This window comes from Cimex lectularius, unplaced genomic scaffold, assembly GCF_000648675.2.
Source record: "Cimex lectularius strain Harlan isolate CLEC.00 unplaced genomic scaffold, Clec_2.1 scaffold3, whole genome shotgun sequence".
In the NCBI taxonomy this organism is placed as follows: domain Eukaryota; kingdom Metazoa; phylum Arthropoda; class Insecta; order Hemiptera; family Cimicidae; genus Cimex; species Cimex lectularius.
This window is the reverse complement of record NW_019392688.1, coordinates 2831907-2858935: the sequence shown is the minus strand read 5'-3', so window position 1 is coordinate 2858935 and position 27029 is coordinate 2831907. Positions and strand designations below refer to the sequence as shown.

General features: G+C 36.7%; 1 protein-coding gene across 1 annotated transcript in view; it reads left to right on the top strand.

The window, feature by feature from the left end:
- LOC106662156 (low-density lipoprotein receptor-related protein 1) overlaps window positions 1-26707 on the top strand; it is a 37754-nt gene extending 11047 nt beyond the window's left edge. The window contains exons 9-52 of the mRNA XM_014385996.2: window positions 1448-1868; window positions 2871-3467; window positions 4366-4579; window positions 4645-4852; window positions 4910-5059; window positions 5764-5880; window positions 5951-6151; window positions 6227-6431; window positions 6490-6663; window positions 6725-7098; window positions 7159-7544; window positions 7640-8030; window positions 8098-8406; window positions 8466-8597; window positions 9847-10133; window positions 10217-10362; window positions 10424-10668; window positions 10739-11162; window positions 11845-12239; window positions 12316-12429; window positions 12508-12651; window positions 12717-12845; window positions 12913-13008; window positions 13066-13350; window positions 13411-13527; window positions 13587-13973; window positions 15676-15795; window positions 15866-16332; window positions 17638-17825; window positions 17879-18096; window positions 19301-19495; window positions 19665-19864; window positions 19927-20088; window positions 20145-20809; window positions 20894-21326; window positions 21635-21841; window positions 21906-22243; window positions 22309-22535; window positions 22601-22789; window positions 22851-22966; window positions 23033-23509; window positions 23571-23884; window positions 25733-26183; window positions 26254-26707. Coding sequence (XP_014241482.1) covers window positions 1448-1868; window positions 2871-3467; window positions 4366-4579; window positions 4645-4852; window positions 4910-5059; window positions 5764-5880; window positions 5951-6151; window positions 6227-6431; window positions 6490-6663; window positions 6725-7098; window positions 7159-7544; window positions 7640-8030; window positions 8098-8406; window positions 8466-8597; window positions 9847-10133; window positions 10217-10362; window positions 10424-10668; window positions 10739-11162; window positions 11845-12239; window positions 12316-12429; window positions 12508-12651; window positions 12717-12845; window positions 12913-13008; window positions 13066-13350; window positions 13411-13527; window positions 13587-13973; window positions 15676-15795; window positions 15866-16332; window positions 17638-17825; window positions 17879-18096; window positions 19301-19495; window positions 19665-19864; window positions 19927-20088; window positions 20145-20809; window positions 20894-21326; window positions 21635-21841; window positions 21906-22243; window positions 22309-22535; window positions 22601-22789; window positions 22851-22966; window positions 23033-23509; window positions 23571-23884; window positions 25733-26183; window positions 26254-26325 — 11687 coding nt within the window. The 3' untranslated portion in view covers window positions 26326-26707. The remainder of the gene's footprint in view (window positions 1-1447; window positions 1869-2870; window positions 3468-4365; window positions 4580-4644; window positions 4853-4909; window positions 5060-5763; window positions 5881-5950; window positions 6152-6226; window positions 6432-6489; window positions 6664-6724; window positions 7099-7158; window positions 7545-7639; window positions 8031-8097; window positions 8407-8465; window positions 8598-9846; window positions 10134-10216; window positions 10363-10423; window positions 10669-10738; window positions 11163-11844; window positions 12240-12315; window positions 12430-12507; window positions 12652-12716; window positions 12846-12912; window positions 13009-13065; window positions 13351-13410; window positions 13528-13586; window positions 13974-15675; window positions 15796-15865; window positions 16333-17637; window positions 17826-17878; window positions 18097-19300; window positions 19496-19664; window positions 19865-19926; window positions 20089-20144; window positions 20810-20893; window positions 21327-21634; window positions 21842-21905; window positions 22244-22308; window positions 22536-22600; window positions 22790-22850; window positions 22967-23032; window positions 23510-23570; window positions 23885-25732; window positions 26184-26253) is intronic.
- The last annotated feature ends 322 nt before the right edge of the window (window positions 26708-27029 follow it).

Below are 27029 nucleotides of genomic sequence, written 5' to 3'. Positions count from 1 at the left end.
ACCATGGCATCCAACGTAGCCTTTAAAGACTTGAGAATTGAGTAGACATAATTCATCGCGATTTGTTTGATTTTGGTATTTTCTGGGATTGGTGAGAATTTTGATATAAACAATCCTAAGAGAATTAGCAAAGCATTAAAGAGCCGAAATATTATGGCTGGTTTATGATCTATCTATGAGATATCTAATCTTTTCTGGATCTAGACATTTGTCCATAAACAATTTATCCAAAGTCAATGACAGATCTTATGGTTGCTCTATAGTATATGTAGTAATTGTATGGTTGGCATAACAGAGCAATGTGATATGTTTTCATTTTCAATTTATCTTTTAATTTTCAATTATTGATATATGACTGTTCTATAAAAAAGAATCATCATACATCTATCAACAAAAACTGTCATTTATTACCTGCTACCTCGTATCTCTAGGGTGGGAAAAGCCCCTATTGAAAGAAATAAGAAAGTAGTTGATCCCCAAATTCTGTCTGTAATAAATTGCAATGTGCATTTAAATTGGCATTGCGTGCTGTACGAGTTTGATCTCGGAATTTACGGTGATAACATAGCAACTAAACATGTGAATCAACAATGGTTCCGCATAATGAAGAAAGACAAATAAAAAATCAGCCTCGTTATAGAAGGCTTAATGAGCATAAAAACGATTACGTATTGGCGGATTAAGATAAATTAAATACAGCAGAGGTATCAGAGAGGTTTCAGGTACATTACACAACACTAGAAAGAAGAATCCGAACTGAAAACGTTGGGAACCCATGAATCCTTCAGAACAAGGAAGAACACATGGCTAGTCGCGTGGCGCCCAGTCCAGGGATAAGTGGGCCCTTTAAAAAAATGGTAACACCAAAGGAATTTGCGAGAAGAATGAAATGCCATCGTCGATGTCTAGAGCAGGATTCAACCTCATAAGGTCCTATTGTTGGTGGGATACTCAAGGAATAATTTATTATGAACTATTACCACGCAATCAAACTCTTACAGCAGAGTATACTGTGCCCAGAGCTATGTGCTAGAGCATCTTGGGGCATTGTTGAAGGAAAAATGTCCAGCCCTGATGAATAGACAGATCGTCTCCTTTCACCATGATTACGCCAAGTCTCTCACAGCTGCACTTACTCAGAGTAAATTTGCCGAAAATTTCCTTGCCACTTCTGATTTTCACTAGTTCCACTACCTAGACAAACACTTAAAAGGTAAAGAATTTTCGAACGAAAATGCTTTGAAAATCGAATTTAGATTTCACCTCATCTAAGTCATCAGACTTTTACGAAAATGAGATATTTCTTCTACCAGAACGTTGGGAGTATGTTATCGAAAATGAAAGAAATTATGTTTTGGGTTAAAAATAAAATAAATTTGTATTTTGAAAATTTGACTTTTATGCTCTTATACACAACCCAGTTAAATAAAACAGGATTTTTTTACAGAGATCCAATACAGCACATTCCTGCTTTATGGGAAAGGTGAGCCTGGAATGATAAAAGGAATTACACTCATCGCTTCCGGGGAGACCGAATCTACGATACCCGTGACAGATTTGAATGAACCGTCATCTTTGGACTACGACCCGAATACACAGTACATATATTATGTCAATCATATCCACAAACAATCGACAGTCATTTCGCGCCAGAAGATTACCGGATTTGGCGAGAAAGAGGTTTTCATAAGCGAGGGGATTAAAAAATGCGAAGGTATAGCAATTGACGTGCTCGCACGTAATATCTATTGGACTGATGAGGGTAACAATTCACTCTGTGTGGCCCCTCTGTCAAATCCGAAAAAGCATAAGACCCTCTTCAACGATCTGAAAAATCCCATCTCCATCGTACTGCATATTTCTGAAGCGTGAGTATATGTTTTAAATACATGAATAAAAGTGGGAGTCAAGAAAAAAATTCAACTTTTTAAATTTGTAATCATTACTGTTTCCTACTCTAAGTTACAATTTATCATTTTTTATCATATTAAATTAACTAGTAAAGTCAATGCTGTAATTTCTCTTAACAAAAATTTTGCTTATGCATTCTGGTGCAATGTTAATTGTGAAAGAATTTGCATCGGGTACACAAATTTTGAAGATGAGGGTTCAATTAAAGAGCTGTTCAGGTGTGATTTGAATAATCTAAAAGTGTCGATACACACCAGTAAATGGGGCAAAGTTCAAAGAAATCTTAGTTCGATGGTTGGTCTCAAAGGAAAATGGTTGAAATATTATTTAAACTTAATGCTAATATCAATTAATTATTCTTTTTATGTAAGGTCTTGGTTGAAATTAAAAAGTTAGTTTCACGAGCAGGATTCAAACCCACGACCTTCAGATCAATATGCCGCTGCTCTTAACACTTAAGATATCATGACTTTGATCCACTTGGACACCAACTCCCCATCTCAATCTACAACTTTTTGAATTTTCCCTCCTTTTTGCCTTTTTTCAATTGAATTTCAATTCGAATCCCACACTAACTTTTTCATTTCAACCAAGACTTTACATAAAAAGAATAATTAATTGAAAAAGTAATTCGGTCAATTAGACCACTAAACATAATGGACTTAATGTAAATGTTTTTTAAAAATTCAAAAAATATCAAATTTTTATCTCACCCTATTAATTTTAGTATTGAATTGATATAAATACCTTCAAATATTGTTTTATTTTAATTAAATATTAACTGGAGTAAATTGCAAACAGAAGATAAAAATATGTATGAGAATAATGTATTGTTGGACTATAAATAAATAACAATATATAGGTCATGTTACTATATTTATCTTAGCTGTTTTTATGTTTTTTAAAAAGTTTAATTACTCATATTTAATAATTAAATACTTTTTTATTTTTTTTTTCAGTGCGATGTACTGGTCAGAATGGGATGTCAATATGACTAACGATGCTAGCATTATGTTTGCCAATATGGATGGCTCGCATCGCAGTGTGTTTGTAAAAGGTGGCCTGATGCTGCCATCCGGGCTAACCATCGATGAGCTATGGAGTCGGTTATATTGGTGCGACGCGAAGCTCAATCAGATTGAGTACGTCTTATTGAACAACCCTGCAGTCAGGGGAGTGGTTTTGGACGGTTCCCAGCTCGACCACCCATACGGCTTGACCTACATGGACAACCGGCTTTTCTGGACGGAGACGCAAAATGGTACCGTTCAGTCGTACGACTTTAAGAGCAAGACTACTAGCACACTAACGGTACAAAATTCACCGCTTTACGAGATCAAAGCATTCAGCCCGTCCAGTACACCCGCCGTGTCACCTTGTACCGACTGTCCACACCTGTGTCTCCTCACCGGCACTAGAACGGCCACATGTGCATGCTTTGATGGATTTGAAGGCCCAAACTGCACTAAGCCCATTGAAACAATTGAAACAGCCACTGTTCCTAATAACAATTCTAGTTGTAAGAACAGTGATTTTAAAAAATGCAAGAGCGGAAGGTGAGTGGAATCTTAAAATGAAAATAATTGAAATCTTTGTATGACATTGATTTCCGTATCATATGTGTTAAGGTCTGAAAAGTAGCTGTAAAGTACCTGTAGCTTCTCAGATGATCCTGATCTGCATGTGATCTTTAATTTTGTTTTTAAGAAACACACCATTATGTAATTTTCTGTGTTGACACAACCACTAAAGTTGGCAAATAATATATTCAAAGACGACCAAGTTATAAATTTTGGAAATTGCAATTCTACTGAAATTTTTTATTTAGCTAAATTAAAACTAGTTTTTAAAATTAATATTTTAAACAAATTTTAAACACTAGTTACTCATTAGCATCAAATTAACATTTCTGCATTTATGACAGGCATTCTGTGCTATACCAAATTTTATTCAAGATTTTGATAAAAAGTTTTTTTTCTAAACTATTGCCTTCAGTTTTGCATAAAAGCCCAGACTTAATGCTTCAAGATAATACATCTCATGATGTACATATAAAAGGGGCCCGACTAAAGAAAATATATATGTAAATATATCTGACAGACCAAAACAGTGAGGATAGGTAGATCAAGAATGATCGGAAGCGACCAAACTACAGGTTCAATACCTTACAGGGCTTATGAAGAATTCTCACAAAACAATTGTGGTTTGAGGAAAAAAAAAAACGTAAAATCTGCAACTATGTGTTTGTCGATCCATAGCTTGAATAAAAATTTGTTTATTTCCTGTGTGTTTAATAAGTTTTGATGCAAATTCCACATGCTTTGTTTCTCAACACTGGCTATGATGAGTATTAAAGCAAAAGTAGCTACACTGCATGATATGATATGTTCAAATATGTTTGAAATGAAAATTAACAATCTCCTAAATTTCTAGTAATATAATTTTTTTTTGAAGATGTATCTTTAAGGAATGGTTCTGTGATGGTCAATTTGACTGTGGGCCGGGTGACAATAGCGATGAAGTGGATTGCAACAGAACTTGTCCTCCTATTATGTTCACATGCGCCAATGGTGTTTGTATATCACCCCAATACTATTGCGATGGTGAAAATGATTGCGGGGACAGCTCGGACGAAAAAGGATGCAATGAAAAGTGTGGAAAAAATGATGTATGTGTTAATGTATTAAAAAAAAGCGATACACGAAAGTTGAAAGTTTCTTTTTTGTTTTTTAGTTTTACTGTGTACCTGAAGATAAATGTATTCCAAACAACAAGGCCTGTAATGGCTGGCAGGATTGCGAGAGCGGGTGGGATGAACGTTCCTGCTCTGATCCATTCTGTACACACGGCTTCCTCTGTGGCAATGGCACATGCATTGATATCAATAAAAAATGCGACAAACATGTCGACTGCCCTGACGGCTATGATGAAATCGTATGTGGTAAGTACTCGATATGTTAACCTGAAAAGCGGATACTTCATGCGGGTATTCTTTTAGAGTTTGAAGCAAAGCTGAATGAAACGGAAATGGTGATGTGCAATCAAACTGATTGGATTTGTGACAACAAAACACGCTGTGTTGAGTTGAAACTACAATGTGATGGGCGTTACGATTGTATGGATAAGAGCGATGAATCACTCTTATGTGGTATATATATTTTTCAATATTATAACTAAGGATTTTTTCATATTTCTTGGGTTTCTTTTATTGAAGTCAATAATTCCTGAAAAGAAATCTAAAGTCAATAACTGACAAAGAAGAGTAACAAATTTATAAGCATTTTTCATTCCTTTAAATCCAATTTCTTTCTCGCAGCCATGCTATGTTGTAACAAAAGAGTTTTCAAGGTATTTGTAAATGTTAATTTAATACCTGGATCTATTTTCTAACACTGTCCATCTTTGGGGTAATAATTAAATCCATCTCTATTTTTTTCCACCATTTTTAACCAACCGTGCACTGCTTCTGTCAAATTTCACTTTCCAGTGGAACGTTTTTCCTGTTTAAAAAGGATCACGACATGAATGAAATATTGTCTGACCATGTGAAACCAACTGAAATTCAAATCTCTCAAATTTGACAACTCAGCTAATTTTTACGTTTTTACTAAGCTACTTCTTGCTGAATATTGTTAACAGATATTAATAGAGACAGATAAAAGAATAGATTTTTTTATATCAAAAAGGGATAAAATTTCACAAACTTTAAGAAAACTTGTGTTATTAAACTTTAATTTAAAAAAAAAATTGTTGCAATCTTCTTTCTCTCTCTCTCTCCCTCCCTGTCTCGTTTTTATTCTCTCTTCTCAAGCCAGCAGTTCCCTTTAATAAATAATTTCTTTATGTTTTAAGGTGAAAACCAATGCCCAGGGCGATGTGGTAAAGCACCTTGCTTCCCGACTCCTACTGGTCCTTACTGTACTGAAAGTGCAGGGTGTGACTCAATTTTCTGCTTCCTAAATAAACACGGTACAATTTGATTTCATACATTTTAAATACTCTTTTACATGTATTAATAATTGAATAAATATGCCCTCAGAAACTGTAAAGCCATATTTGATATTCAGCAATCGTCATGAGATACGCAGTCTGGATTTGATAACTCTTTCAGTCCGCCCTCTTATTTCCAGTCTAAAAAATACAATCGCCTTAGATTTTTTCCATGGTGAAAAAGGTGACACTATTTATTGGACGGATGTAATTGACGATAAGATTTATCGAGGTTCAATAATTTCTGGAAGTAAGTTTTTGTTTTGCTTTGCGATCACAAAATATGTATTTCAATTTGGAAATTTAAAACCTTTTATTGTTATAGCAATCGGGAGCATTGAAGTTGTGGTACACACTGGGCTGAAGACCGCAGAAGGCCTCGCCGTTGATTGGGTCGGTGAAAATCTTTACTGGGTCGAGAGTAATTTAGACCAGATAGAAGTTGCCAAATTGAATGGAAGTTACAGACGTGCACTTATCGCAGGAAACATGGAAAGCCCGAGAGCAATTGCTCTCGATCCTAGATATGGGTAATTATCAAGCAGTTTAAATAATTTATGACTTAAAATTACAGATATATTTGTTTAGCTTACTTTTCTGGACTGATTGGGATTCTAAATATCCCCGTATAGAATCATGCGCCATGACAGGAGAACACAGAAAGGTTATTGTAAAAATTCAAGAGTTATATCATGGTGGGGCTTGGCCGAATGGACTTACCCTAGACTATGATGAAATGCGGGTTTACTGGGTAGATGCTAGGTAATGCAATTGATTTTTGAAGTACTTTTTCACAATATATTAAATTTGAATATGTATATAGATCTGATTCAATCCATCGGGTGAACTATGATGGCACTGGACACCATGAGGTGGTAAGAGGCCATGAACTGCTCTCACACCCATTTGCTATCACTTTATTCCGCGACCACGTCTACTGGACTGATTGGCGGTCCAATTCCGTGTTACGCGGGCCGAAGGAGGATGGCAGTGAAATAATGGTCGTACAACGGACGCTCACACAGCCGTTTGACATCCAGACAGTTCACCCGGACCGGCAGCCCAAGCCGAAGTTTAACCCCTGCGGAACGAACAATGGGAACTGTTCCCACTTGTGTCTTATCGGGCTTAATCTTACAAGAAGCTGTGCTTGTCCTCATGTCATGCGTCTTGATAAAGATAATGTCACATGTGTAGGTAAGTGTTATTCTTGTTTGTCTAATTCTACAATATATATAAATTTTTTTGTTTTTCTAGATAACGATGTCATCCTTCTTGTTGTGAGTTCCTCCGAGATACGAGGGTTAGATTTAATAACTCCTTATCACAGCACAATACCAACTATAACTCTCCCACTTCTCACTAATCCTTCGGAAGTGGATTTTGTCGCCGAGCCAAGAGTCATTTACTGGGCTGAATCTCCTTCTGGGATTATACGATCATCTCAGCTTTCTAAACACGTATCTAAAACAGTCGTCGATACTGGAATCACTACCCCGTATGGCTTCGCAATCGATTGGATTTCGAAGAACATGTTTATATCCTCCCGTGAGGACAACAGACTCAAAATAGTCGCGACAAACCTTCAAGGGGAGTACTTCACTAGAATATACACTTCACCAAATCAAGGGACTGTTGATGACGTAAGTAGAATAATTTGCAAGTAGTATTCTAAACCTAATTTTTCTGAAAAAATGTTTCGTTCAATCTGTGCATATGAAAAATTCCTTTTGTTTAGATGATAACTTCTATATGTGTTCATCCGATCAATGGAAAAATATACTGGATAGAGCAGTTAAACCATACCGAATGCTATATTTACGGTGCGAATATGGACGCAACGGGAAAATATGTGGTCAGTGATCATATGGATAATCATAATTTGATTGGAGGTGCCAGGTCCCTCACAATAGATCTCAATGCAAATCAAATGTACTGGGTGAATACAGCAACAAAGACAGTGCAAATGGTCGACCTCTCGACGAGAAAACTGAGCAACATTACGCTGCCTGAAAACAGCGTACCAAAAGCAGTAACATTTTACATAGGGAAACTCTATCTTCTTATTAACGATAGTGTCGCTGTCTGGGCTGATGGTGCTATACAGAATGTCTTAGTTAATAATACCGGTTAGTTTTTAAAGTACAATCTTCTTTTAGTGGAAATGTGATTTTTTAAACATAAACTGATTTTTAGGAAATGCGACATCAATAAAAATATTCAACCCATATACACAGACAGGGAAAAATGCATGCTCGGACAAAAATGGTAAGTGCCAGCAGCTCTGCCTTCCTGTTTCGCCTACTTCAAGAGTCTGCCCGTGCGCTGTGGGATTTGTCAAAAATGAATCAGAACCAGTCAGCTGCTCATCTATAGATGATGTTGTCATTTATTCTATCAACTACGAAATACAGGGCGTTTCTCTCAAGAGTGGAGAACAAGATAAAGAAGTCCTTCCTCCTATTTCAAGGGTGTCCATGGCATCTAGCATCGATTATGATCCAAGTTAGTAATCATCGACGATCATCAGTTTGAATGATAATTATTTTGAAAATATTTTTCAGTCGATGATTACATATACTGGACAGACTCAGATCATGGAACAATCACTAGGATAAAGAGGGATGGCACAGGAAGGAATGTCTTAGTAGGAAATCAAGAAATTCCTGATTCGATGGCAACAGACTTGCTTTCAGGTAACTTAAAAATCAATTATTGAAAATAGTAATTCAATGTATTGGGGGGGACCAGAAAGTAATGTCGTTTCTGTCCATGTCAGTATTTGCTTGTCATTTATCAGCTGATTGTGTACTTCAAAGGCATGCAAAGATATTTTAAGGTTAGAACGACTTCATTTACTCATAAATAATTAAATCTTAAATTTTTTTCAAAATTTATGGTGAAATGGTCAGCCAAATAAGAGAAGAAGTACATGTCCGGTATTGTTTGCTTTTTGAGTTTCTCAACGCAACAGTTGCTACCAAAAACACTCAAGATGTTATTCAAGTGCATTAGTCGTTTGTAAATGCAAAGGTGGTTTTCTAAGTTTAAATCCGGTAATTTTGATATTTTTAATTCGTATCGATCAGAAAGACCAACGATTTTAGACATTGACATGTTAAGGGTGAAAGTGGAAACAAATCTGGGTCAGATACTTGAGGAATTATCAGACACTCATAACCAACCTTGGTCGACCATCCAAGAACATTTGCATCAGATTGGTAAAGTAAGCAGAGCAGGTGTTAGGGTCCAAAGGACACCGCATACAACTTATTGGTTCAGCGGCACAGTACAGAAGCATTTTTTGTTCGCTTGATCATTGGAGATGAAAAATGGGTCTTCTACATTAATCCAAAAACAGAAATGGCAGTGGTTCTCTATGAATAAATCGCCACACAGTACACTTAAGCCAGGTTTACATCCCAAAAAGGCGCTTTCGTGTATTGGTGGAGTATCCGCAGGGTAGTGCAACATTGTACTGTGCAAGATGACCCCTGGAAAAATTAATGAATTGGGGTAGGAGTATTGCTTCACCCTTCATACTTGCCTGATTTCCATTTATTCTGATCGCTACAATAATTTTTAAGTGGCAAAAAATTTGAAAATTTGGATGATGTCTAAAATGTCACTTCTAGATATTTTGCTCGAAAACAGTCTGGCATTGAAAATTTGCATACTAGATGGCAAAAGGTTGATGATAACGAGGGTGATTACATCATTGATTAAAAATAAAAACTTGTTAAAAATTATCTGTTTGAATTTAAAGTAAAAAAAAAAAACTACGTTCCCCTCAATAAATTAAATGAAAAATTAATTTTTTAAAATTTTTATAATACAGTTAATAGTTAAAACTGAATTTTTATTAAATTGTGTGATATTTTGTTCAAAATTCTTCCTTAAAAAGACGAATGTAATTTAATTATAATTTATTTAAATTTAAAATAGGCATAGCAGTAGACTGGGTAGCTGGAAATATCTACTGGATTGACCCGAAGTTCAAAGTGATATTTGTAGCCTCAGTGGCGTCGAATGGAACGCATCGCCGAGTTGTTATACAACGGTACCTTGAGTCACCCAGATCGCTGAGGGTCGACCCTTATGCCGGAAAACTTTTTTGGGCTGACAACGGGAAAACCGGCCTTATATGCCAGGCCCAACTCGACGGGGAAGACCAGCGTGTAGTCGCTACATTGCAGTTCAGGCACGTCCATGGCATCACACTCGATATCGAGGTAAATTTGACGCTTTTAACGTTTAAAATGAAGTTTAGTGAAAAATAGTAATAGTTTAAAAAAATTTGAAAATTGTTTTGCAGCATCGCATGATCTATTACTGCGAATCGAATACAAATGCAATCCATGGTATCAGCTATGATAATGAACTGAGAATAACAGTAATTTCTAATATATCAGCACCACTTGCTCTTACCTACCATGCTGGAAAAATTTATTGGATTGAACCGTGAGTTTTAATGTTTAAAATAAAAAATAATGTGTTGTGTAATTAATAACATTTATTACAGTTCAGGTTTTGAGAATGGAAGTATAAAGATGCTGGACTTGACGATGGAAGAGCCGCCAAAAACTATCAGAGCAAACCTTACTGATTCGCTTAGAGATTTGGTAGTCGTGTCGAAGGAGCCAAAGTACAACGGTACGAACCCTTGCGAGCGTGGTAAACACCATTGTGAAGAACTATGCCTGTTTAATGGCCACGATGCTGTTTGTGTGTGTTCACATGGCCTCTCTTTCAGATATAAGTGCTATGGTGAGATTTGTTTTCCCTGCGTTATGCAATTTATTTTTAATTGGCGTTTTGTTATTGATTTTTTTTTCAGAGTATAAAGAATTTTTGGTGTTTTCACTTGTAAACCGGATTGAATCGTTACACATGGTAGGTGACCCGGATCACAACTCGCCGATCCCACCTATCAAATCCACCTTGATGATGCGCAACACTATCGGGCTTGCTTTCGACTACGAGACATCCACACTTTTTTACTCGGACATTCAAAAGGGTATCATAAATGCGGTTTTCTTCAACGGTACCAACCAGAGGACGATAGCGAGCGGTCAGGGCAGTGTAGAGGGAATAGCTTACAATCCTGTTGAAAATACTCTTTACTGGACCTGCAATACAGCCGTTTCTTCTATTTTAAAGAAGTCGCTGATGAAACAAGATGAAAACAAAAAGGAAGAAGTGATCATCACTCTTTTGAAAGATGACAAGCCCAGAGGAATTGCAGTTGACCCTTGTAGCTTGTAAGTATTATAAACAATCCATTTTTTTATTTTTTATTTTTTTAAGGTTTGGGAGGGTTGAATAAATATTTTAAAAATCCTTTCATCTGCTGTGACATATATAGATTTATTGTGGAAACCCTTATAAATTATAACCATACATTAGAAAGTGCAATTTATTCCTTTAAGCATAAGCATTTTCCTCTTCACGTACCTACCTCTTTTGGTATGAGCATTGCTTTACCAAAGTGATTCACCTTCACAAAGGATATATGCTGATGTCTCTGGTTCCTACTGATGATGGCATGTTCAAATATTCATGCGTGAAGAGTTCTTTCCCATTCCTTTTTGAGAGATTTATATAAATAACTTAGCCTCACCTAGTGCTTTGGTCCAATGCTTGAGTTTTTCTTTCTCGAGCCAACTTAAAACACACTTTAGTGGACCTTTTTCTGGTCCCTTGGGTGAGACAGCTACCCCTTTTTTCGACTAGTTCATTTCCAACCTTCATGTCCAGGAACCCACTTTAAAGTAATCTTGTTGTATTTTCCTAGAGCCATTAGGCAATTTAAGCACTGCCAGATATGTTTAAAGTTGAAAGCATAAACATTTAGTACCTTTATGGTCTCCTGACTGTCTGAGAGTATGTAAATTTGTGAACCATCCAATATTAATTTTTTTTTTATTTTTGCAATAATTTTAGACGACTGTACTGGACTAATTGGAACAACAATCGTCCGAGCATCCAACGCGCGTTTACAAACGGTCGAATGAAGGAATCGATTATAACGACTGAAATTCGAATGCCAAATGCGATTGCTTTGGACCACTATGCTCAACGGCTGTATTGGGCTGATGCTCGTCTAGATAAGATCGAGCGTTGTGATTACAACGGGATGCACCGTATAGTACTATCCTTGGCAAACACGCAACATCCATTTGCAATGGCAGTACATGGTGATTACGTCTTCTGGAGTGATTGGTCTGTCCAGGCCATATTCAGGGCCGACAAATTGACCGGTGCAAATCGTGTTATGATGAGGAAGTATGATTCAAGACCAATGGGCATTGCTGCTGTTTCGAACACCAGTTATGACTGTATATACATTTTCAACATTTTCAAAACTTACATAACATAATAGCCCATTTTTATTAATTTATTATTGTATTTTAGGCTATCATAATCCATGTAGAGTTTTGAACGGAGGTTGCTCGAGTCATTGTAGGCTAAACGATGACAATAATATCCATTGCTTTTGTGATAAAGGATATGTACTTGATAAAGGAGGTAATTGTTTTATATTTAGATGAAACATTTACTATGTTTAAATTATTTCTTGATATGTTAAGATGTATTTCTTCTTAGGCAAAATGTGTATTGAAGAATCTAGCAGCAACTGTACAGAACACCAATTCAACTGCGGTGATAACGCTTGTATTCCATACAACCTTACTTGCGATGGCATTCAGAATTGTCCAAATTTTGCCGATGAAGCTGATAACTATTGTGGTATTTAATTAAATCCGTGGTCAACTTTAGCGTCATAATTGTAATCGTTGTATTTGCTATTGCAGAAAGCAGGACTTGCAAGGAAGGATATTTCCAGTGCCCCAGCGGACGTTGCATTATGAATGAATTTGTTTGCAATGGTGTTAATAACTGTGAAGATAGATCTGATGAAGCGAATTGTCCTTGTGATCCAGGTATGTTATTGTTTTATTTAACCGATTAAAACAACACAGTTAACACTTTTCAAATTTGTAATTTTAGTGACACACTTCAAGTGTACGGATAGATGCATCCCTATGCATTCACGCTGTGATCGCGATCCGGATTGTGATGATGCATCTGATGAAATTGGTTGTCGTAAGTAATAAATAATATATTATCGATGATCGTTGTCATATTTTATATTGTTTTCAGCTAAGACTTCCTGTGTTGTGGTCTCCTCGAAGGACATCCCTCTTACTCATTGTGCCAATACAACCGCTTGCATTCATCCTTCGTGGATTTGCGACGGTCAGAACGACTGTTGGGACTATTCAGATGAGTTGAATTGCACAGATGTACCTATTGTACCCAAGGCAGAACAGGATTGTAATCAAGAGCTAATGTTTCTCTGTGTGAATGGAAAAGGATGTGTCAAAAAGGATTGGGTCTGTGACGGAGATCCAGATTGCGATGATAAAAGCGATGAAAACGATTGCCGTAAGTGCTCAAAGAAATATTTCTAAATCTGTATCGTCAATATTATTTTCAATTTTTTAGACATACCTTGTAAGTATGATCAATTTAATTGTGGGAACAATGATTGCATCCCTATTGCCTGGTCTTGCGATGGAACAAAAGATTGTCAGGATGGGAGCGACGAGCAAGAGTTTTGCAGTAAGCCCAGTGAAATGAAATAAAACAATTTCACATTCTGTTTTAAATTATATTTTTAGTTCAAAGATCATGCATTGAATCGGAATTCAAGTGCAACGGAACTGGGAAGTGTATTCCTTCATCTTGGGTCTGCGATGGTTCTGACGATTGCGGTGGCGGCAGCGACGAAGAAGAATGCCTACGCAATCACAAAGACACTGAATGCTTGCCTCCGCTTAAGTTTCTGTGTAATAACGGAAAGTGTATAGACCATGAATATTTCTGCGATGGTGAAACCGATTGTGACGATGCGTCAGACGAACCCAGTACTTGTCCAATCGACGTAGACTGTGCTGATGTGGAATTTGCATGCAGAAACGGACGGTGTGTCAATTCTGCTCTGGTCTGCAATGGCGTTGATGATTGTGGTGACAATTCTGATGAGGATATTGACAACAAGGAATGCAGTGAGTTATCAATGGATGAAATTGACTGTTATAGGGTGTGTGTATAAATTTTTTCAGAAAAAAAGGTCAAACTCGGTTTTTGTCAACATATTTCCAACATTCTGGTCGCAAAAATATCACCTTTTTGTCAAAGTCTTAGATGAGACAAATCTGATTTTCAGAGTATTTTTGTTCAAAAATTGCCTACCTTTTAAGAGGTTGTCTAGGGAGTGGAACAAGTAAAAATCGTGGCTAGGTCTGGAGAGTGGGGGCATTTGTTGCCAGCCTGAACTCCCCCCCCCATTTGCACTACATAGCTCCGGGCACAGTATACCCCTGTTGTAAGGGTTTGGTGATTGTGTGATAACAGATCCCAATAATTTATTCCTCGAGTAATCCACCAAACAGACAGACCTTAAGAGGGTACAATCTTGCTCTTGTCATTGACGGCAGCATTTCATTCTTCTTGCAAGTGGTCCTATGGCGTTTAATATTTTTGTAAAAGACTCACTTCTCATCCCCAGTGAACAAACAGGAAATAATCCCTTCTAATTCATTCTTATTCGGTACTAAATGCAACTAGCCATGCAGTCTTTCTTGTTCTGAGGGATGATTCATGAGTTCCCAACTTTTTCCGTTTCACCATGTAACTCAAAATTTGGATTGTGTGATATGACTCTTTGGTCAGACACACATTGAGTGATACTTCTTGGATGTTTTTCGTTCAAATATATTGAATTGCCTGAAGTAATCGTCTACGTGAGAACTTGTACTTTGGGCAGACCTCAAAGATATGTTTGGTATCTTCTGGTTCTTTGCGTAGTAAACAATTAGGATTATTCTTAAGTTCAAATCGATGAAGATATGCTCCGCAAATGACATGGCCCGTTCTTAAGCGGCATATTGATGTTATTTGAGCCCACGGGAAATCATACTTCCTAAACCATGGACGATGGCTGACATGGAAATAGGCGTAAAACGCACCCTTGTCAGAGTGGAAACATTTCATTTGCCAGAATATATTTATTCTCGTAGAAATATGAGGATGCAGATCCGTATAGGGAACTAAAGCATTGAGGTAGTCGCCATGAATGGTCGCATCTTTAGCCAATTTATAGACATGCTCGTTGTGTACGAAGCCTGCGTGAGCTTTGACCCAGAAAAATTAACCATTTTTCCTTCAAACTTCAACTTATATGAGAGTCTCAATATCTGATAAATCAGATGGTTGTTTCCACAGTGCAGTGATCTAGCATTTGAATGGAAAGCAGAGCGGTCATGGAGTCAGAACAAATGATTGATCTGTGATATGGATATGATAGCTGCTATGTTATTATCATAAATTCCACATAAATTGCAACAGGGTATGCCAGAGATCGAACTCATTGTATAAGCACTATCTCAAATGAATTTTATTTGTTTCCATATGTGTTGTATTTTATTCTAAAGAGATTTTTAGGATCAACTATCCCTTATTATCAGTCTCTTTCAATAGGGCTTTTCATATTCTGGAGCTAACAGGGCTTGCAGGTAATAATGTATTTAAAAAAAAAATGCACACACCAATATTTTAATTTGATCTCATTTATATTGTGGTGTTTGAAATATAGACAAAATATGTGATAATTGATGATCAGAGATGATCACTGTACAAAATTACACAAATATTGAAAGGTATTTTTTTTCAATTTAAAAATAATTCTTACTTTTGGACTTTCTGTAGAAAATACAAGCTGCACAGGTACAGACGTATTTGAATGTAAGAATGGCCTTTGCATCAATACCACTCTTCTCTGCGATGGTGAAAATAACTGTGGTGATTTTAGCGATGAGGACAGTTGTAGTAAGTATCTCCAGAGGATTTACCTTTAAATTTTTTTTTTCAATTTTGTCGTTTATTTGTTTATTTCTAGATGTTAACGAGTGTTCGTGGTTGAATCCGCCTTGCGCCCATATTTGCACTGACCTCCCTGTCGGTTACAAATGTTCGTGCAGGCCAGGATATTCAGTGCACCCTTTGAACCCAGATTCTTGTATCGACATTGATGAATGTAACGATCCGAACGTTGTTCAACTTTGCGACCAGTTGTGCATTAATAAACACGGCAACTTTAGCTGTGCCTGTGCAGAGGATTATATACTCCGTCCAGACCGTCATACTTGCAAGGCTAATTCGTCGATTCCGATGCAACTCATCTTCACCAACAAATTCTACATCCGGTTGCTAGATTTGAGAGGAAACATGAGCATCCTTACCAATTCTTTGATTAATGCTGTCGCTCTCGATTTTGATTGGGCGAATAAGTGTGTGTATTGGAGCGATGTTACAACTATTAATTCAAAGATACAAAGAAAATGTGAAGGAAAAAATGAGACTGAGGTGAGAGATTATTAAATCAATTTTAATTCTGCTCACATTCTTCTTCTTATACGGGGTGTCCCAGTTCCTTCTGACGAAACTCAGGGAATCGATTCTACTCTTCGTTTGGAGCAAAAAATGCCCAGGAGAAAAGTTTTCGGAAAGTTCTCTATTTTGAAGATATTCATCAATTTAGGTTTTTTCAACTTTTCACTACCTTACCACGTAAAAACGCTTACAACTTCCAAAATGTTGAGACTACAACAAATCCAATTACAGCATTTGAAAGAACGCTAAATTTGCTGTAAGATACTTCTATTTGCAATAATCTGAATGACATAAAATGTTAGCCAATATCAGTTGGAACATGTCAAAATTACAAAATTTAAAATTTTGGTCATGATTGCACGTTCTACTGAGGTTACAAAAAAATACCTACAACTTGTCAAATTTCACAAAAACTTCTTCATCTAATATGCTTTACGTTGATATATCCAGGTTTTTAAATAACGTTCTAGTAGAGTTGAAAAATAACAATTGAATGTTCGAAAACGTGAGCTAAGGTAAATTTGAAGGGGGGGAGAAATAAATCAATTAGAACTCGCTTTGTAAAATAAAAATGACACTTGTTTGACCGGTTGAATGAAAAATGCTGGATGGGATCGAAGTTTAAACAATAATCATCACAGAATGTATCAGGTAGGGTGTGTTACTGAAAGATAATAATATTAATTAATATTAATATTATTTTACAAAGCGAGTTCTAATTGATTTATTTCTACCCCCCTTCAAATTTACCTTAGCTCACGTTTTCGAACATTCAATTGTTATTTTTCAACTCTACTAGAACGTTATTTAAAAACCTGGATATATCAACGTAAAGCATATTAGATGAAGAAGTTTTTGTGAAATTTGACAAGTTGTAGGTATTTTTTTGTAACCTCAGTAGAACGTGCAATCATGACCAAAATTTTAAATTTTGTAATTTTGACATGTTCCAACTGATATTGGCTAACATTTTATGTCATTCAGATTATTGCAAAGAAGTATCTTACAGCAAATTTAGCGTTCTTTCAAATGGTGTAATTGGATTTGTTGTAGTCTCAACATTTTGGAAGTTGTAAGCGTTTTTATGTGGTAAGGTAGTGAAAAGTTGAAAAAACCTAAATTGACGAATATCTTCAAAATAGAGAACTTTCCAAAAATTTTCTCCTGGGCATTTTCTTGCTCCATACGAAGAGTAGAATCGATTTCCTGAGTTTTGTCAGAAGGAACTGGGACACCCTGTATATATATATTTTTTTAATTTTTATATTTTTTCATCAGAAACTCCATTCAAATACACTACAAAGCCCAGATGGAATCGCAGTTGATTGGGTAGGCGGAAACCTTTATTGGTGCGACAAAGGTACAGATACAATTGAGGTCTCCAAACTAGATGGAAATTATAGAAAGACATTGATCTCCGAAGGCCTTCGTGATCCAAGAGCAATAGTCCTTCTACCAGAAGAAGGGTAAGTCAAACCCTTCATTTAATAAGCATGGATTTTATCAATTTTATGTCCAGGTATTTATTTTGGAGCGACTGGTCTGAAAAACCCCACATCGGGAAAGCTGGAATGGATGGGAGTCAAAGCACATTAATCATTGAAGAAGGACTTGGCTGGCCAAATGCTCTCACACTCGATTATGAAGCACATGCCCTATATTGGGCTGATGCTCGTCAAGATTACATCGCTAAGTCCGATTACGATGGAAAAAACATAAGGATTTTGTACAGCAGAGGTGAGACTATGAATTTTCTTCATTTTCCTCCTTTTACTTATGGAGTTGTAGGATTTGTTCCTTTAGCGCTTAAACTTTAGTCTATTGTGCCAATCTCTGCAGATGGATTCCTGGAAGTTATTTGTTTTGTTTAATGATGTAAAGAATTCTTCTCAGAGATAGGTTCAAAATTTATATGGTTCAAGAACGGTTTTTCCAGGTACCAAAATCTTTCCCTAGCTATTACAGTGCAGTTGCATGGGATATGCTCTGTCAGTTCTATTTCTTCTAGACATAATCTCTTGATCTGTCGTAATCAAATGCTGACAATATTAATTTTTGAAGGCGATAATTATGATGTATGGGAAAAAAATAAAATAAAATGGAAACGGAGAAATTAAAAATTCATCAGACAGTTGAAATAAAGCATCCAACAAATGCTGGCTACATAAAATTTTTCGACATAGTTAAAAATCTATTCTCTGACCTATCACTGAATGTGGCACTTTGAAAGCAATTCAACAAAATTATTGAAAAGAGGGCAAAATGGAAAGATAAAACCAAACAACAAACTTTTTGTCACAAACTGCTGGCTTTTCTTCAATTGACTGTTGAGGCCTGTATTATTTATTTTATCTGGCCTGTACAATTAACAAAATTAAATTTAAAAAGCACGAAGAACATTGCTAACATCACTTATTTTACCCAAAGCCTTAAAGCTTCTCAGGCCACTACAAAGTATGACTGGAGAGCAAAATACTGTCTAAACTACACCAGGTAAAACAGAACGACGGGTCAAAATGACCTCTGTGTTGCTTGCTTGTCAGTAAAACCATGAATTGAGCCAACAGGCTTCAAGCTTTCAGCTTAGAACGATCTGTCGAGTTGACAAAAATTGCTCTGTGTGCACTTCGCCCTAAGGTGAACATTCCAGTTAACCTTATTCCTAGGTTCGTCACTTCTTTGGAATGCCTTATATTTTTGATTTCGCAGGATTTAAATTGTTAGAAACTTCTTTTTCCTGGTTAATGGAACAATACTTGTCTTTGAGGGGCTTATATTTAAACCCTTATTCATTATTAAGTTTAAGGCATTTTGTGTAAGTTCAAATAAACACTGGTCAAATTTACTTATGATTGTAATGACAATGTCCTCTGTATATACGTGTCTGTAATTTAAAAACAATGAAACAAATTGACTTAAACATTTTTTTTTTCTTTCTCAGCGAAAAATATTAATCTCAAGCTACATCATGTGTTTGCCATTGCTGTTTTTGAATCTTACATCTATTGGACTGACTGGGAGCTGAAGTCAATCGAATCTTGTAAGAAGAACGGGGAAGACGATTGCAGGAGCCTTAATGTTACTATTCATAGACCAATGGACATTCATGTATACCACCCTTTCAGACAAAAACCAGGTAAAATTGATTAATAATCTGTGCCTGTTTAATGTATCTTTTATTATGCGCTTTGAGCTTGTTGATCGAGTAATTTATTGTTTATTTACCTGTTTTTATTTTCGAGACCAAATAAAACAAACTGCCGAAGAAAAATTAATGATATGATTGAATAATATTTGTCTTACAGTCGTGCCCAATCCTTGCGAGAACAATGGGAATTGCAGCGCTCTATGCCTTCTTACTCCAGGAGGTGGGAAGACATGTGCATGCCCCAACAACTTCAAACTGAATGAGGACGGGAAGTGCGTAGGAGCATGTACAACTGCGCAATTCCAATGTGCCACAACTTACAAATGTATCAACTCCTGGTGGCAATGCGACACACAGGTTATTAATTAAACAAAAATACATTTCAAGATTGTTTATTTTATTTTTTAATTTAATTTTAGAATGATTGTGGCGATAATTCAGATGAACCGCCTGATTGTCCAACGTTTAATTGCCGACTGGGGGAATCACAGTGCGCTAATGGTAATTGTACTCATCCTTCAGATATTTGCAATGGTGTTGACAACTGTGGGGACAATAGTGATGAAAAGGACTGTGATAAGGTAAAGAAATTTAAGAAAATGTCATTATAAATGTCTACTATGATTTTTTTTTTTAGTATACATGTCTTCCAAGTCAATTTAAATGCAGTGGGAATGTAAATTCATCGGCTCATTGCATACCTGACAATCTTGTATGCGATGGAGTCAAAAACTGCCCAAACGGTGATGACGAGTACGATTGCCGCGTTAATTGTACAGCACGAGACAAGTTCGCCTGTGATTCCGGGAAGTGCATACCACAGGTTTGGCTGTGCGACGATTCCGACGATTGTGGCGATAAGAGCGACGAGCGTGTCGAGTTCTGTAAGAACCGGCAGTGTTCAGACAGGGAACACCGGTGTGGTAACGGACGCTGTGTTCCTTCTAGCTGGTTCTGCGACGGAAGCGCAGACTGCAGCGACGGCTCGGACGAGCCGAAAACCTGTGTAGACGAAATGAAATGTGACCCCACTTATTTCAAATGTACGAGTACACAATGCATTCCTGGCCGCTGGCGTTGCGACGGTACTGAAGACTGTGATGATGGCAGTGATGAAAAAGATTGTACACCGAGGAATTGTAGTGAGGCAGAGTTTAGATGTAAGAACGGACGTTGTATACATTCTTCTCTAGTATGTGATGGTAATTTCAACTGTGAGGACCATTCTGATGAGAGTGCTTGTACAACTAAGTGTTCTGAACAGGAGTTCCACTGTGCTACTAACGCAGTATGCATTTTTAAGTAAGTCTTTTCTTACAACCTTTTTCCTTTATCAAAAGATTAATATGTAAAATAATTTAACTGTTAACTTTTTTTTAAATGTAGGGATTGGGTTTGTGATGGAGATTTAGACTGTCCAGACCATTCCGATGAGAAGAACTGCACTCAAGCAGTCACATGTCCATCAGAAGAATTTTCTTGCGGTCATTTTTGCATACCCTCGAAGTGGCTTTGTGACGGCGAAGAGGATTGCAGCAATGGGAATGACGAATCTGTTAAAGTGTGTGAACGTAGGAGCTGCCCGCCTAGCCGCTTCCGCTGTGACAATCATCGTTGCGTACCGATTTTCAAAATGTGCGACGAGGCAAATGACTGCGGCGACTATTCGGATGAAAACGCTCTAAGCTGCCAGACTAAGAAGCATTGCCCTTCGAATGGGTTCCAATGCAGAAGCGGACACTGTATCAGCAGCAACTTGACATGCAATTCATTAAGGGACTGCCCAGATGGAAGCGATGAGGAGAACTGCCATACTGTGGTAAGTTGAGGTTCAATCGTAAAAAAAATATTTATTATACTTGCACTAGGGTAATTATAGTGCATTTGTAGCTCTAAATTAAATATAATTTAAGCCCAAATTAACTATTTATCAAGAATTCTATAAGATTCCTGATAGAGTCTAAAAGCACTTTAACTTTACTTAACTTATTAACATTAAAAAAAATCATTATTAAAATATTGCCTATAAAATTAAAACAGTTATTTAAATTGGATTAACACTAATCGAAAAAAAAGAAAAACAAACTGGCCTTCATTAAATAAAGGATTTTTAATTTTATTTTACAGTTATGTGACATAATGACATGCTCACAAAAGTGTGTGGAAAAACCAGGCAAGGCTTCACTGTGCCACTGCGTAGAAGGGTATGCAATGGTCGACAAGGAATGCATTGCAAAGGGCGACCCCGCATACATTATTCTAGGGGTCGACGACAAAATTCATACATTGAACACAGCCAAAGGAAAGTTGGGACGTTCCAAACTATTTCAACCGGTAAATATTTCAAATAATCATGATTATAACAAATTAAATCAAATATAATTTTTAATTTTACTAGGTGAGTTCCCTAACCATCGATCAACCTTCCTACACGCATTCGAAAATAATTTCACTTACTGGCGATTTTATGAAAGATACAATATTCATTTTATATGAAAACAGCATCGTGCTGATGAGTTTGAAAAACAATGACAAATCGGATAATACGTTCATGGAGATTTATAACCAAACATCTGGATATCCGCTCAAAAGTATTGCTTTTAATTGGGTCACTAACATGTTGTATGTTGCTTCTGACCGGGAGATCTTCGTTTACGTACCCGGCTTGAAGCAGAAAGCAATAATCCTCAAAAATATTGGCCATCCGAGGGATTTGTTGCTCGACGTTGAAAACGGGTCAGTAGAATTGATGCGTAATAAAATCTTGAAACTTTTAAATCTAACAAGTTGTATTTTTCCAGCACAATGTTTTTCATTGTGGAGTATGGAAGGGAAGTAAAAGTGATGTCGGCGCATATGGACGGTTCAAATCTCCGTACTCTAGCTTCGACAGAAACAAGCGATGAGCTGGTTTGGCCGACTTCGCTCGCGCTAGACCGTGCCACTCACCGCATTTACATTGCTGATGTTAAACGCAAAACAATTTTGAGCATGAATCAAGATGGAAAGGAGAAATTCACCATTAATGGTAATGTTGCGCATAAAAATATAATTTTTTTAATTTACTATAAATCCTTATTTGTATAATTACAGTACATTCACTCTACAATCACAAGCCGAATAGAATTGAGGTGTTTGAAAAAGATATCTACATGTCTGCTTATAATGAACCACTACTGCTTAAATTTGATAAATTCGGACGTTCAAACGCCACTATGGCAACATTAGAGCAGAGCAAGGTGGCACGAATTCTCATAATGCAAAAGCAAACTCAAAGAGAATGTATGAGTTTTTATAAATAACATTTTCTAATTTTTTCATAACATTTATTTTTATTTTTCAGTGATTAATCGTTGCTTGGATGTTTGTAATGGTGTGGATCAGATTTGCCTTTTTTCAGGACCTGAGAATACTACATGTGTTTGTCCAGAAGGATATACCAAGAAGATTGGTTCAGAGGTTATTCATTTATTTCCGGGTTTTGTTTTAAAAAAATTGAATTTAAATAATTTCTGTTTTTAATAGGAGTGTATAAAAGCTAGCTGTGATGACTATTGCTTAGCAGGAGGTACATGTAAAATCGATTATCATGGGGTATCCTGTGAATGTAGTCCGATGTATACGGGAAAGCGCTGCGAACACTTCATCTGCTCTGGCTATTGCAAGAATAAAGCCAGATGCGAACTGAACCCGAGAGTGCATATGCTTCCTAAGTGCATTTGTCCGAGCGAATGGACCGGGCCAAGGTGTACAATTCCGACTAAGGATTGCAACGGACTGTGCCTGAATGGCGGGAAGTGCAAGCAAGTAGGCGATGTGACTAGGTGTGAGTGCCTACCCGGATTCAAAGGTGTTTGGTGTGAGCACTGCCCCATGCTCCAGTGTCAACACGGTGGGATTTGTCTCCGTGATAGTACAGGAAAACAAGCTTGTAACTGCACGCCTGGTTTCTCCGGGGATCGCTGTGAGCTTACAAACTGCCACAACTTCTGTGGAAACGATGTATGTATTTTTTTAAAAATATTTAACCACATTCTATCTCACATACATATTTACTTTTTAGGGAAATTGTACACTCACGCAATCCGGCCCTGTATGCAAATGCCTCCCAGGCTTTACTGGCAAACGGTGCGAACACAATATTTGCAACGGTTTTTGCAAGAATGGGGGGATCTGCCCTCCGGGTGTACCAGAGCCCAATTGCACATGCCCACCACTGTACAGTGGTGCTCAATGCGAAATCGACCTTTGCTCTTGTTGGTGTCCACAAAAAGAAGGGTGTAACTGCCCAGACGTACGACCCAAAGAATGCCTCCAACACTGTCATTGCAGAAATGGAGGGACTTGCGTCACCATTGGTCAACAGAGTATATGCAGGTAATAAGTTTTTCATCATACTAAAAACTCAAATATTGACTTTTCCTCTTACATTTAACATTAACTTTTGTTTGGCTGATTCTGAAGAGTAATATTGGGTGTGTGCATAAATTTTTCCATTTTTCAAATTTCGGCTTTCAAACTTATATAGGTAATCCTATATTCCGTGCCAGTACCATTAGCTCTAGGGTGAGAAAATATTGATAAGAAAAGGGGTAGATGATCTCAAAAGTCAGTTTAGAATAAACTGCGACATGGAAGTAGATAAAATTCATTTGTGGCATTGCTTGCTGTACAAGTTTGATCTCAGGCACAGAGCGGCGGATGCCTGTTAAGATTTATGTGGAATTTACAGTGATAACCTAGTACTTGAATGTGTGTCAAAAGCTGTTCCGATGCTTTTGTAATGGAAAGAAACACAAAGACCAGCCTTGTAAAGGTAACAAGATTAAAAGCGACAACTTATTAGTGGCATAAGATCAGAACAAATTATCTGTAGCAGAGCTAACAAGAGATTTCAGGCACATCGCACAAAAATAGAAAGAAGAATCCCAACCCTAGGTTGTGTTGTATCCCTCAGGAACAAGGATGACTGCTTCACGATAGAAAAAAATCAGGATTTATTTTTTATCACCGGGGATGAGAAGTGAGTGGGTCTTTTACAAAAATGGTAAGAAGAATAAAACACCGCTGTTGAAGTTAAGAGCATGATTCTATGCGGTCCTTTTGTCTGTTTGGTGGGAAATCTGAGGAATAATTTGTTGGGACCTATTACTTAGCAAACCCTTACAGTAGAGGTATACTGTGCCGAGAGTTATGTGCTAGTGCGTCTTGGGGGTACAATGCCCCATCCTCCATACTCTCCAGACCTAGTGACTTTCATTTTTTACTTGTTCCGCTCCCTAGACAACCACTTAAAAGGTAGGGAATCTTTGAACAAGAATGCTCTGAAAATCAGATTTACAAATTTTCTCATCTAACTCATCAGACTTCGACAAAAAGGAAATATTTCTGCTACCGGAACTGAAAGCAGGTACACTTTGCCCAGAGCTATGTATTAGAGTTTAGGGCATCATGGGACACTGTTGAAGGAAAAATGTCTACCCTGATGGCTAGTCGCAACACCATGTTTCACCATGACGATGCCAGGCCCACTCAGAGTAAAATCACCGAGTTAGGCTGACAACAGTTATACTCCATACTCTCCTGACCTTTAGCCCCTTCCAATTTTTATTTGTTTTGCTCCCTAGACAAATGCTTAAAAGGTAGAGACTTAGAATGAAAACTCTCTGAAAATTGTAGATTTCTTCTCCTCTAAGTCATCAGACATTTACAAAAAGAGAATATTTCTGCTACCTGAACATTGGCAGGACGTTATAAAAAACAAAGGAATTTATATTTTTTAAGTTGTAAAATAAATGTATATTTGGAACTAGAAACTACTAAGTCATTTCGATGAGGAAGAGGACCTATACCACTTTTTGTCTATTTGCCGTAAGTTTGCTTATTTATGACAAAAATGTTTTGGAGTAAATGATTACCAACTACACGAGTAATAAATGCAGTGAATGGGAAATGTTGTGGATAGTGGGTTTCACCAGGGAAGCATGTACTACAGATCATCAGAACTATAAGTGTTTATATTATTTGATTAATTTTAACAATTAACTGTGAAGTGAATAAGTATAATTTATTACTATTTTATTGCCTATACTGATAAATTTAAATTAACTTTGAGATGGATATTTTTGTTTCTGAAAAGTTAAAATATTTAAGCACACACCCAATAATATAATCTTTAATAACATTAATAAAGTCTACAAAATTTAATTGCTTATTGTTTTATAGTTGCCCTACACAGTGGGGAGGCACAGAATGTGAGGAACCTGTTAACGCACCCAACCCTTGCATTGGATATTGTGAAAACGGTGGTTATTGCAACCTGGTGAGGTCGAAGTTGTTCTGCCACTGTCCAAAAGGTTGGCACGGTGAGCGATGCCACTTGTGCAAGAATGACTGTAAGAACGGTGGCGCTTGTGTACCTGATGGAAGCTGTGCGTGCACATTTGGTTTTTACGGGCCGAACTGTGAACACGCCGAGGCGTACTCTTCCACGCCTATTGGCCTAATATTTCTAATTGTATGTGGTCTATTAGTACTTCTGTTGGGTTTGACGTACTATTTTGTGAAAACGAGGGCCAGAAGAAGGGCTTTCGACCACTCTAGGATTAGAGAGAATGTCGAGATCACGAATCCCATGTACGAGGGTAATCTAGAGGTCACTGACGAACTTCCTTCGGTAAGAATTTATTCATTTTTACTCAAACTCATATTTAGTCGAGAAAATCATGTTTATTTTTATTTTACAGAGAGTGAATTATGATAACCCGGTCTATGGGATGTTTGAAGAAAAAACAACCCTTTTGCAGGAGCAGCAATAAGAAAAATGCAAAATAACAAAACTGAAAATGCTCTCTATAATAATATTAATATACTTGTAAGATTATAAATGATGAAATGTGCCAAATTTATATATTAATGACGTATTAATACACTTTCATGTATTAAAGAAAGAAGAGAAACCAGATAAATAATTCTTATTTAAAGCAGATTATATTGAGTCACTTCAAAGTCATTTGGCTAAATGTTTAACATATTTGTTATTGTTATTTTTAGCTTTTTTGATGATTTGAAAATGATCGTGTGTAAAAATTAATTTTAAGGAACAAAATGTGATTTTTTTTCAACCCTTTTTTAATATTGTAGAACTGTTATTGATAGTGCCATGTATTGTAAATAAAATTGTGTAACATGAACTCAAAATCTCTCTCCCATATTTTTTTTTCACCCTTTCATAAAATTATGTTTAATACAAATAAAATGATTTATTATGAGAAAGTGGATATCAATTAAGAATATATATTATAAATACAACATAGCCAGACTATGGTAGATTTATACGTAGGTTATTTTCCGTCTTGATTTGAATTCCAATGGTACATGCTCAAAACTCGAAACAGGCAGAAACCACAGAGCTGTCGACCTGCCTAGAGGAAGAAATAGAAGAAGAAGAAGAAAAATAACTTTATTCTGGAATGGTGTCCCCTAAGAATAATTTACATGAAATAAATAAAGGAAGTTCCTT